At 47.4% G+C, this 12,741-nt stretch overlaps 1 protein-coding gene across 1 annotated transcript; it reads left to right on the top strand.

Moving 5' to 3' along the window:
- Positions 1 to 7,029: 7,029 nt before the first annotated feature.
- On the top strand, positions 7,030 to 10,171 carry LOC129549001 (serum amyloid A protein). The gene is made up of 4 exons (XM_055416006.2): positions 7,030 to 7,047; positions 7,442 to 7,533; positions 9,347 to 9,485; positions 9,888 to 10,171. The coding sequence occupies exons 2-4, from the start codon at positions 7,446 to 7,448 to the stop codon at positions 10,051 to 10,053; spliced, it is 393 nt and encodes a 130-aa protein (XP_055271981.2). The 5' UTR covers positions 7,030 to 7,047; positions 7,442 to 7,445; the 3' UTR covers positions 10,054 to 10,171.
- Positions 10,172 to 12,741: the final 2,570 nt, after the last annotated feature.

The following is a 12,741-nucleotide window of genomic DNA, read 5'->3' on the forward strand; positions in this document are numbered from 1 at the left end:
GCACACAGAGGTGCCCAACTCCAGGATATGTACAGTTCAGAAAGGCCTGAAATTAGCAACATTTGGACAAGTGAGAGGGTCTCAAGATCAAGGAGAAACAGCCCATGGCTTCCTGTGGTCCAGCTGGCTCCAGCATCTGCCAAATCTGGTTCCCAACTTCCCCTAGGACTGTCCCTTTCCCCACCTCTAATCCTGTGGGATTCCTCAGACAGACAGGGAATCATCAATGAGGCAAGGAAATACTTTGTGTTTGCTCAGACCTTCACCCTAACCCCCTTCCATCTCCAGTGAGACCTGAATTCCTTTAAGGCCTCAGGGCTAACATCTCACTCTCTTTCAACCAGGATTCCTGCCTGGCTGACTCAAGAGGTTTCCCTTCCCACTGATGATGTGTGCAGGGTATTTTCATGTTATTTCTTTTCTTTTTTTCCTATTTTCAACATTTAGGCTCTTTTTCCTGCCTGAAATACTTGTAACAGTAAGTTTTTTGTTTTAAAACATAGGTTTTATTATTATTATTCAGGTATGGTTTATTGTTGTTCAGTTCAGTTCATTTCAGTTCAGTCGCTCAGTCGTGTCCGACTCTTTGCAACCCCATGAATCACAGCACGCCAGGCCTCCCTGTCCATCAACAACTCCCGGAGTTCACACAAATTCATGTCCATCGAGTTGGTGATGCCATCCAGCTATCTCATTCTCTGTCATCCCCTTCTCCTCCTGCCCCCAGTCCCTCCCAGCATCAGAGTCTTTTCCAGTGAGTCAACTCTTCACATGAGGTGGCCAAAGTATTGGAGTTTCAGCTTTAGCATCAGTCCTTCCAATGAACACCCAGGACTGATCTCCTTTAGAATGGACTGGTTGGATCTCCTTGCAGTCCAAGGGACTCTCAAGAGTCTTCTCCAGCACCACACTTCAAAAGCATCAATTCTTTGGCACTCAGCTTTCTTCACAGTCCAACTCTCACATCCATACATGACCACTGGAAAAACCATAGCCTTGACTAGACGGACCTTGGTTGGCAAAATAATGTCTCTGTTTTTTAATATGCTATCTAGGTTGGTCATAACTTTCCTTCCAAGGAGTAACTGTCTTTTAATTTCATGGCTGCAATCAGCACCCGCAGTGATTTTGGAGCCCCCAAAAATAAAGTCTGACACTGTTTCCACTGTTTCTCCGTCTATTTCCCATGAAGTGATGGGACCGGATGCCATGATCTTTGTTTTCTGAATGTTGAGCTTTAAACCAACTTTTTCCACTCTCCTCTTTCACTTTCATCAAGAGGCTTTTTAGTTCCTCTTCAGTTTCTGCCATAAGGGTAGTGTCATCTGCATATCTGAGGTTATTGATATTTCTCCCAGCAATCTTGATTCCAGCTTGTGCTTCTTCCAGCCCAGTGTTCCTCATGATGTACTCTGCATATAAGCTAAATAAGCATGGTGACAATATACAGCCTTGACGTACTCCTTTTCCTATTTGGAACCAGCCTGTTGTTCCACGTCCAGTTCTAACTGTTGCTTCCTGACCTGCATACATGTTTCTCAAGAGGCAGGTCAGGTGGTCTGGTATTCCCATCTCTTTCAGAATGTTCCACAGTTTATTGTGATCCACACAGTCAAAGGCTTTGGCATAGTCAATGAAGCAGAAATAGATGTTTTTCTGGAACTCTCTTGCTTTCTCCATGATCCAGTGGATGCTGGCAAGTTGATCTCTGGTTCCTCTACCTTTTCTAAAACCAGCTTGAACAACTGGAAGTTCACAATTCACGTATTGCTGAAGCCTGGCTTGGAGAATTTTGAGCATGACTTTACTAGCGTGTGAGATGAGTGCAACTGTGCAGTAGTTTAAGCATTCTTTGGCATTGCCTTTCTTTGGGATTGGAATGAAAACTGACCTTTTCCAGTCCTGTGGCCACTGCTGAGTTTTCCAAATTTGCTGGCATATTGAGTGCAGCACTTTCACAGCATCATCTTTCAGGATTTGAAATAGCTCAACTGGAACTCCATCACCTCCACTAGCTTTGTTCGTAGTGATGCTTTCTAAGGCCCACTTGACTTCACATTCCAAGATGTCTGGCTCTAGGTGAATGATCACACCATCATGATTATCATGGTCGTGAAGATCTTTTTTGTACAGTTCTTCTGTGTATTCTTGCAACCTCTTCTTAATATCTTCTGCTTCTGTTAGGTCCGCACCATTTCTGTCCTTTATCGAGCCCATCTTTGCATGAAATGTTCCCTTGGTATCTCTAATTTTCTTGAAGAGATCTCTTATCTTTCTATTCTGTTGTTTTCCTCTATGTCTTTGCATTGATCGCTGAGGAAGGCTTTCTTACCTCTCCTTGCTATTCTTTGGAACTCTGCGTTCAGATGCTTATATCTTTCCTTTTCTCCTTTGCTTTTCGCTTCTCTTCTTTTCACAGCTATTTGTAAGGCCTCCTCAGACAGCCATTTTGCTTTTTTGCATTTCTTTTCCATGGGGATGGTCTTGGTCCCTGTCTCCTGTACAATGTCATGAACCTCCATCCATAGTTCATCAGGCACTCTATCTGTCAGATCTAGTCCCTTAAATCTATTTCTCACTTCCAGTGTATAATCATAAGGGATTGGATTTAGGTCGTATCTGAATGGTCTAGTGGTTTTCCCTAGTTTCTTCAATTTAAGTCTGAATTTGTTGTTCAGTCATGTCCAACTCTTTGCAATCCCATGGACTGCAGCATGTCAGGCTTCCCTGTCCTTCACCATCTCCCGGAGTTTGCTCAAACTCATGTCCATTGAGTCAGTGATGCCATCCAACCATCTCATCCTCTGTCATCCCCTTCTCCTCCTGACTTCAATCTTTTCCAGCATCAGGATCTTTTCTAATGAGTTGGCTCTTTGCATCAGGTGGCCAAAGTATTGGAGCTTCAGCTTCAGGAGCAGTCCTTCCAATGAATATTTGAGTATGGTAAGGCTGACATATTAGAAAGCAGCTGCCACTAAAAAGAGTTTGTTACAGATCCCTGAAGAAGGGGGCACACCAAGCCAGGTGGGAAGAGGGTGACCACATGACAAAGCACCCAGAAGTCAGGGGACAGAAAAAGTGGGGGAAAACATGAGCAAATGCCTTTATTGTGGTTTCTGTGGAAAGAACAGTGAAGCAGGATGAGCAGGGTTAACCAGTTTGAACACTTCCAGCTGGCTTTTGGCATAGAGGCTGGTTCCTCGTTGTCTAGTGCCTGGCTCTGGAGCAATTAGGGCAGTTGGATAGAGGCCCAGAGTGTGAGAGCCCCTTAAAGGACATGGTTGAGGTATGACTGACTTGGTTGGTTTCTCTAGAAAAGGTTCACTCACAGGTTAGTTTACTATCACAGGTTACTTTACTGATCTCTAAGAATTGGCTACCTCTGGAAGAAGCAGTCCCTCCAGGGGCAGGGTGTCCCCAGACTGTGAAAGCATCAAAAACACAGATACAGAACAGAATAATGCAATTAACACAACTTCTGAGGCATGCTTGGAATGACTCAGGCCTTCTGCTGCTGTCAAATGAGCCAGGCTGTATGAGGCCTTTGCCAGTGGATGTTGGAGCCTTGGCTGGCTTGCTTTATCATGTTATAAATCCCTGGAATCTCGCTTCCTTGACCTAACTGTCTCCAGTCTCAATCAACCCAGCAGTCTATTCTTCCTCCTCTGCAGAGTGGTCAAGAATCTAGTGACCTCTCCATGGCAGGTTCTACTATGTTCTAGAGTTCTCAGCAGTCAAGTACAAGTGCCTCCTCTTTTCTCAACTTTTACACATTTTTGCCCCCAGCCTGCCACTCCACAATCACAACCCAGACAGTACACTGTCTAACTCCTCCACCACCTGCTTGTATCCATCCCAGGGAAACTTTCACTCCCCAATGTGTTCCATTCACTATTCACACTCCTCTTTCCCTGGCCTGCTCCCTACCTTAAGTAACAAACCTGCTCCTGGACACCACAGAGCGCTGGCCACGCTGCTCGCACTGGTGCCGGGAGGATGAGACGATGCCCACTGGGTCCTCACCTTCTCTGTCCCATCTCTCACGAATCATCCCCAGGTGATTTTAACACCATTTTAACATTCCCCAGAGGATGGTGAGGAAGGGGATAGTACACACACTGCTCCGTGGGCACCCATTACTTACTGAGAAATTATTTCATCTAGACCCCGGGTGAGAAGGATCTTTAAAGCTGTGTGGATCCCGTTCCCTGATGCCTGTTTTGAACATAAGTGGTACTGCAAACAGCTCTCAGTTCTCATGGCCCCAGGAATGCCCTCTGACCTAAAGACATAGACACAGCATTCAGAATTGTCTCCCCACTTGGGGTAAATCTCAAGCTCATGCAACTCAGAGACTAAGGCATGTACCCAATTGACATCATTATTTTCCCTTCATTCATTCATAAAGAATAAATCTGTTGGGTTCCTAAAAAATTCCACTGGGAATTTTTGATTAGCACTGAACTGAATTTATAAATTAATCCAAGGAGAACTGACATCTTTGCTAACATCCTCTCCATGAACATGACATTCCCACATCCCCACTTTTTATCCCTTAACAAACTTAAATTTGTTCTGTAAATATTCGTGTATTTTTAAAGCTTTTTCCCTAGATAGTTAATGCTTTGATGCTATTTTGTGTTGTAATTTTTAGCTGTTAAAAATTAGTGTAGAGAAATACAATTGATTTTTTATGTGAAACACGGTAATCTCACTGAATTCTCTTAAAGGCTTTATTGTGCACATGTGCTCAGTCATGTTCGAGTCTTTGCAGCCCCATGGACTGTAGCCCACCAGCCTCCTCTGCCCACTTTATTCTGACGGATTTTCTATGTAAAAGATTGTATCATCTTGATATAATGATGGTTTCATTTTATCTCTTCCATTTCTTACCCTCCTCCTGTTTCTTGTCTTAGCAGTGGGCATGTCCTCCAGGAGAATGTGAAACTAGTTGATCTGAAGAGGAATCCATGTCTTATCCTTGGCCTTCTTGAGAATGCACCTGAAGTTTCTTTTTTACACATAATATTTGCTGTAGAGCAATGATTCTCGGAGAAGGCAATGGCAAGCCACTCCAGTACTCTTGCCTAGAAAACCCCATGGACGGAGGAGCCTGGTGGGCTGCAGTCCATGGGGTCGCTATGAATCAGACATGACCGAGTGACTTCACTTTCACTTTTCACTTTCACACATTGGAGAAGGAAATGGCAACCCACTCCAGTGTTCTTGCCTGGAGAATCCCAGGGACGGGGGAGCCTGGTGGGCTGCCGTCTATGGGGTCACACAGAGTCGGACACGACTGAAGTGACTTAGCAGCAGCAATGATTCTCAAACTGTTTGGCCTCAGGATCCCATCATACACTTAAAAATTATTGAGGACCTCAAAGAACTTTTATTTATGGAGACTCAGGATTTATCACACTAGAATGAAAAAAATGTTAAAGAATATTGAAACACAATAATATATCCTTCATGATATTATGATATAATATGATGACTGAGTTAATTATGAAAAACTCTTTGCAGAGTGTCTAATAAATGGTCAAATAAATAAAGATAATAATAAATCCATTATGTTAACATAAATAATATATTTTAATGAAAATAATCTCTTTCTAAAACAAAAAAAAATAACAAATATAATAAGTTTACATTAAAAAAAATTTTTTAAATATCTGACTTAATCAAAGATAGCTGGGTTCCCACATCTGACCCTGCACTCAATCAGTCATAACACATTATTTGAGTTGAAGTATGAACCCAAGTTTGGAGAAGGCAATGGCAACCCACTCCAGTACTCTTGCCTGGAAAATCCCATGGACAGAGGAGCCTGGTGGGCTTCAGTCCATGGGGTCGCTGAGTCAGACATGACTGAGCAACTTCACTTTCATGCATTGGAGAAGGAAATGGCAACCCACTCCAGTGTTCTTGCCTGGAGAATCCCAGGGACGGTGGAGCCTGGTGGGCTGCCGTCTATGGGGTCGCACAGAGTCGGGCACTACTGATGCGACTTAGCAGCAGCAGCAGCAGCATGAACCCGAGTAAGGTGAAAAAAATTTAACCTTACATAGAAACATAGATGGAAAAGGGTAGAGCATTTTAACACAGTTTTAAGATAATTCAGGCTCTTCTTTGATATGATACCAAAACTTGACAAGTGGTAGTTTCTTAAAAGTCAGTTGAATGCAGAAATCTAAAACTGTATCAATAAACCTTTCACACCCAGTACATTCATGAAAAAATGAGAATGAAAAAGGAAAAGAATATTACTGTTGAATATTACTGTGAAAATAGTTCTGATATCATAGACTCCCCCTGAAAGGGTCGTAAGAGATCCTCAGGTTTGCAGAGAATACAGTGTGACAACTGCTGCTATAGATTATTGACTTAACCTTTATCAAGTCGAAAAGGTTCTCTTATTTTATTATGCTTCTTTTTAAAAAATCATTCGTAAGTGTTGACCGTTATGAAAGGCATGGCTGGGAGACTGAGAGGGCTTTCTGTGCCCTGAGGCTGGCACACGGAGCACTCAGGCACACATGCGGTTCCCTGGGGCTGGTCTGTCGGTTTTGAAGCTCAAGGGCTTCGGACATGAACTCAAAGGATTTAGTTTCTAGCAGGGACCATCCTGAGGAAATGACCAGGAAAGCAAGGTCCAGGCTGGAGGAGTCATCCCTAACCACACACCTTCCAGCAGCCTAGAGGCCGCCATCATGGAGCACCACACAGCCCAGGTGGCCACACCTCAGCCCCTCCACTGCTGACAGGACAGTGGTCTTCCGGACAGTGGCCACCAGGCAGATCAGGCCTCCCTCATTTCCTCAGGCTTGCACAACCGGGGAAATGACCTGTGGATGAGGACAGCCATCGGTGTCCGGTAAGTCACCCTTTGCAGAGGTGTAGGAGAAATGACCTGCAGGGACTCTCCCTGGGCACCAGACCAGCTGTTCTCCTCACCCCATGACTCTCCCAAAGATGGCTCAGTATAAATACAGCCACCTCTCCGCAGCAGGCAGGGACCAGCAGCTCTCCTCCACCGGGGATCAGGTGAGGAACCACTTCAAGGAGCCATTCTTTGAAAACTCTTACTTTAAAACATAATTTTTCTGATTTCTCTTCCTCCTAAATGTGGTCAGTGCTGGCAGAGTGGTGCATGGGAAATGCTTTTTGATTAATGACAGGCTGCTTTAGTAAGACACAGCTTGGACCCAACTGTCCTCTTCTTCCATCAAAGCCATCTGGGTGACCTCTTAGACAGTCTGGGTTCAGGGTTGGTGGGTTCAGAATTGAGGGCTTGAGGCTGCCCTCAATGTGTTTCCTAGCAGGACCACTGAGAGTCTAGCGGAAATGAACAGCCATGCTCTCCTTGACATACAAACCCCAAAGCAGAGAGGGGTGAGAGTCTTGTCCATGTCTCCCTGACCCTCTCCTTTCCTTTCAGCACAATGAAGCTCTTCACAGGCCTCATTCTCTGCTCCTTGGTGCTGGGAGGCCACAGCCTATTCCTTTCCTTCCTTGGTGAGGCTTATGAAGGTAAGGCCGATGGAGGGGCAATGGCATCCTTGGGCCTCTAGGCTTCACCCTAAACACCCCTGAGGGTTGGAGCTGCGGTCCTAGGAGGTGTTCCCCTGTGTGGTAGAATATGACAGGTGTTGGGGGAGCTTTTCTCAGACAGTTTGAAAAGCACAGGATTTATGTCCATCAGGTACTAGAGAAAGAATGAGCATCATTCCAGCTGAAATAGAGTTTGAGTGGAAGACACAAAACAAGTCTGAAACGGAACAAAATTTCCCTCAGACCAACTGCATGAAGCAGGGTGAAAGCGATCCCTGCTCTCCTCTCCTGTCTGTCCATCCCTACTCCTCCCTCCCTCCCTTCCTCTCTTCCTTCCTTCCATTTCCTAGGTGGATAATTCAGAGAATTCAGAGCACCTTGTTTGTGCTTCCGATACTCAGTGACACCGTCCCTGCTTTAGTCTGTTTCCTACCCTTTCCTAGCTGTTAAACTTACAAGAAATAAAGGGGTGTGTGTGTGGGAACCTAATATCATGTGAAAGCCTCCACCAGGAACTCAGCCCTTTCACACAAATCAAAGTGACCCACTTTGCTTCTCTGCCCGTGTCTGGGGAGTTTTCCAGGACACTAGCAGCACTAACTGAGGTAGTTCCAGGAAGACAGGGGCAGTTCTGGTCAAGCCGGGACAGCTGGTCACCTCCTCACCTGCAGCAAACCTCTGTGAGGGCGCATCTTCCTCCACCTGAAGCGGAGAAAACCGAGCTTAGAGCAGCAGAGTCCGTCGCCCAGGGACTGAGTGCCCGTCAGCAGGTGGCAGGACAGAGGTGGGCACCCAGCTGTGCTTGAGGCCAAGGCTCTCACCGAGTAGACTTCTCCCAGCACCACTTCCTAAAGACGGGGGCTGGTCAATCTGGGCTGCAGCTTGGAGTCACCTGGGGAGCCAGGCAAACTGCTGCTGCCTGAGGCCAGCCCAGAGATGGGGAGGTGATTGGCTTGGGCTGCGAGGGCCCAGGGGACTTTCAGTGTCTCCCCAGATTACTGGAAAGTGCAGCCAGACTGAGGAAAAGACCCGCTTCCTCAAGCAGCCCAAATCATCAGTACCATCCACTAGAGAGTTCTCAGGATTCCGTTCCCTCACCTAACAGGTGGGGGAATCAAGTCACAATCGATCCTTTCCTGAGGCAGGAATACATTTCTTAGGCGTCAGAGCAGAGCAGCTGTATGTCTGCCCTTTCTCAGAATCTGTCTCGCGTGTCACCTCACTCACCCACGCACGTGCCCCGGAGCTTATCCTGTGCAGCTTCCTCTACAACAGTGGTTCTGGACCCAGGGCAACTTTGTGTCCTGGGGATGTTTAGTTATGTTTGGGTGCATTTTCGGTTGTCACCCTGGGGAATAGTTTGAGAGGTCAAGGATGCTGCTAGACATGTTATCATATCCAGGACAGCCCTGAACAGCAACAATGTACCTGGTCTCAAATTTCAATAGAATGCTGTTGAGGAATCCTGTCCTGTAATAACTCCCCCTGTCCTTAAACATATCAGGTAGAGCCCTCATTGAGATGCAGTACAGAGATAGCATCACAGGGATCAGACAGACAGGTCCCACAGCTGCAGCCCCTCCCACTCCCCACCCCAATGACTCTCATCCCAGTACCAGGAGCAGGCAACGGGCATCAGGAATGCTCTTCTCACCCTAGGGCATCCGTGGTGCTATGACCACAGGCTGAAACCGAGTCAGTGGAATATTTTTCATTCGTTCATTCTTCTGTAAGATGTGTCACAGTTTTCTCTCCCCCTGATAATCCTTACTCCACGTGCTTTGCTTTCCAGGGGCTAAGGACATGTGGAGAGCCTACTCTGACATGAAAGAAGCCAACTACAAAGGTGCAGACAAATACTTCCACGCCCGCGGAAACTACGACGCTGCCCAAAGGGGACCAGGGGGTGTCTGGGCTGCTGAAGTGATCAGGTACCAGGGTCCCTGGGGATGCAGGGATGGGTGAGCAGAGCTTGGCTGCCTAGGATAACCTGGAGGGGCCAAGCCCTGGAGAACTTTCCAGTAGGGTTGTGGGCCCTCCTACTATTAAACACCCTCCTGCTCTGTGCCCAGGGTGAGGTCTGAGTGGTTGAAGAGCAGAGCAAGGCTGGTGAGACAGGAGATTCTCAACCCTCCCCCTATGGGTGCTGTTCACCCAACATACAGGGGACTAGAGGGGCTGAGGTGGTAGTGCCTGGAGACCACAGGGTTGTAGCCCCTCTTTCCTTGGCTCCTCTCAGAGTCATTGATCCCTTGCAAACAGGAGAGATGGGGAGGGTGGGGCTGTGGCTCATAGTCCTGGATTAATCCCCTCCCCGCCCTCCTCCTTTCCAGTAACGCCAGAGAGACGATTCAGGGAATCACAGACCCTCTGTTTAAGGGTATGACCAGGGACCAGGTACGGGAGGACTCGAAGGCCGACCAGTTTGCCAACGAATGGGGCCGGAGTGGCAAAGACCCCGACCACTTCAGACCTGCTGGCCTGCCTGACAAGTACTGAGCTGCTTCTCACTCTGCTCAGGAGACAGGGCTGTGAGTCCCCAAGGGCAGGGACACTGACCTAGAGAGTTCTCTGTCCTCAGAAAGCAGCAGATCTAATAAATGCTTCAGAGATGGAACACTGCGACTGTGTGTTATTCTTGGCTGTAAGGACAGCCTGTTAGTTCCAAGGGGTGATGGCTGGACACTGCTGTGAAGGCTGAGCTTGTGCCTTCAGACGTGTGTTTGGTTTGGGGACACAACCTCAGCATCATTCAGGACAGACCCCCTCTCCAGCCTTCCCTAATCAGACCCGCTCCCTCTCCCGGCCCCTCTGGTTACACTGGGGCCATTTCCAGGCCCTTCCCAGTCCAGGCCTTCTCACTCCCTGCAGTTGTGTCCTATCCCCTTCACTGTCCCCAGGTCTAGTCACCTTGCTTGTCCTCGGTGCTCTCTGTGTGGGGTCAGGGACACGGTCCTAGAAGGTAGGACTGTAGGCTTCTCTTGGGACTAAGTTATGAGTCACACATCACTTCCCTCTAAACAGAGAAAGAGTGTGACAGAACTCTGTCTCCCCAGGAACTAGACAGGTACCCAGAGTTGCTACAATAAATGTTGGTGGAACTGAACATGTTGATGGAAACTGGAGTCCTCGAATCAGACTCTGGGGAGAATGGCCACCTGGCACCTTATGGAAGGTGAAAGCTCTGTGGAGGAGGAGCCTGTGACCAGAGGGTCTCAGGAATCCCTGGTGACCTGTACCCCTGCCCTGTGCTCACATGACCCCGTTGAGCCCCGGTACTCTGAGGACCCCAGCTTCTCCTGCTGAGTAAGCCTGAGCTGGGAGAGCACTGGCCATCACGCTGGACTCCTCAGGGGCTGGGGGCCTGACTCTGGCACAAGCCTGGGCAGCCCCCCTGCCACTTTTTCCTCCCCAGTCACTGTGTTGCTGCTTCAGGCCTCTCTGTGTCCAGACTCTCCACTGCCCAGCCAGTTGCATCCTGATCCCACCTCACCCCAGGCCTTATCCCCAGGGATCTCTTCCCAAATCAAGAAGGCACATTTGCTTTGGGAAGACCAGTCCCATGACACTTGTCCTGGAAACTGCATCTTTGACTCCAATTATTTCTCATCAACACCAGAGCCTACCCCTGACTCAGCTGTTAACTGGTTTCAGTTCATTTAACCTAAGAAATCATTCTCAGATGAGTTTCCCTTACCTTTATCCTCACTACCTTTGGATCAAACAAAATACTATTTTCAGTTCTAGAGTGAATGTCAGTGCTCGCTTCGGCAGCACATATACTAGAGTGAATGTCAGCTATGAAGATACACACTTCCAATGCAGTTTAAGAGGAGCCTCCTCAGAAGCCTCCTCAGAGGGATAGTAATTATAGAGGCCACCATTTTCTTTCATTGTAAATGTTCTAACTCTGCATGCGTTATTTGATTTACCACAAAGGCTTTGCAGGTCTCAGTTGAAGAAATGAGGCTTGGAGGTAAGCGATCTGGACCTTGCTAAAGGTCACAGCTGCAGTAGGTGAGCAGCCAGGCTGCAGGCCGGTGTGTCTGCCTGCAGGAGAACAGGGATGTGCTGTCAAGACCGAGAGGTTCAGAGGTAGGGACTCTCCACAGATCTCCAGCATGAGAGCCCTTGTGCCCAAGAGATGCCTGGCTGGCTACAGACACCCCACAGCTTGTTCTCCTCATGTGAACAGTGCCTCGCAGAGTCCTCACCCTCTGTATCTGCTTCCTTAATAAATTCCCACATTGAAAACCCAGACTTCAGTCCATGTCACTCTTCACTCTTGCACCTTTTCCTCTTCCTCTTTATCGTCAAACTTGAGAGTCCGACCACCTGCACGTTCTGCTTCCTCACTTCTGACTCACACTAGAACCCACACCAGCCTGACCTCTGTCCCTACCACTCAGCAGTGACTTCCAAGGTGCCAAGACAATTGACATGTTGCTCTTCCTGTATCAGGGGGACTCTGAGCCATGCTCAGCACAGCTGTCCTCTCCCTCCTTTCTGGATGCAAACAGTATCTATATGTTGATGGCTCTGAAAATTATTTCTCCTCCTCAGAACCTCATTTCTGAGCTCCATACTTATATATCTGATTGGCCTCTAGACATCGCTGATTGGGTGACTTCCAGAGATTTCATACTCAATATGTCCCAAAGAGAGCTCTCATCTCCCCCACCAGAATTCTTCACACTCAGGCCCCTCCATTTAAGTAAATGATCCAATTGTTCCCTCTGTTGCTCAGCCCAGAAATTGAGGCATGTCCTTGATGCTTCCCTTCCCTTTACCCCACATCCAGTCCACTAACAAGTCCCGTGATTCAACTTCCAAAATTCATCTCTAGTCCATCAGCCTGCTCTCTTACGCATCTCCGTGCTCCTGGCCACACCTTTTCTCACCTGGGTTCCTGCAACAGCTGTCTAACCAGTCTCCCCATCTTCATGGCTCCCCACTCTGCTTACGTTGACTGTATCATTTTTCATCTAAACCAAGTCACTTTCCCCTGAAGAAAAGGGCATTATTTATGATTATACATGGATGGCAGGAATAAACTGAAACCATCCTGGGTAAAGAGAGCATGTATTTACCCTACCTCTCAGTCTAGCATACAAATTATATTCAGATTATGTCTCTTCCATGCTTAAATTCTTCCATGGGTTCCCATTTCCCTCAGAATATAATCCA

Source organism: Moschus berezovskii, chromosome 25 (assembly GCF_049115385.1).
Source record: "Moschus berezovskii isolate FMDL1 chromosome 25, NW_MosBer_1.0, whole genome shotgun sequence".
In the NCBI taxonomy this organism is placed as follows: domain Eukaryota; kingdom Metazoa; phylum Chordata; class Mammalia; order Artiodactyla; family Moschidae; genus Moschus; species Moschus berezovskii.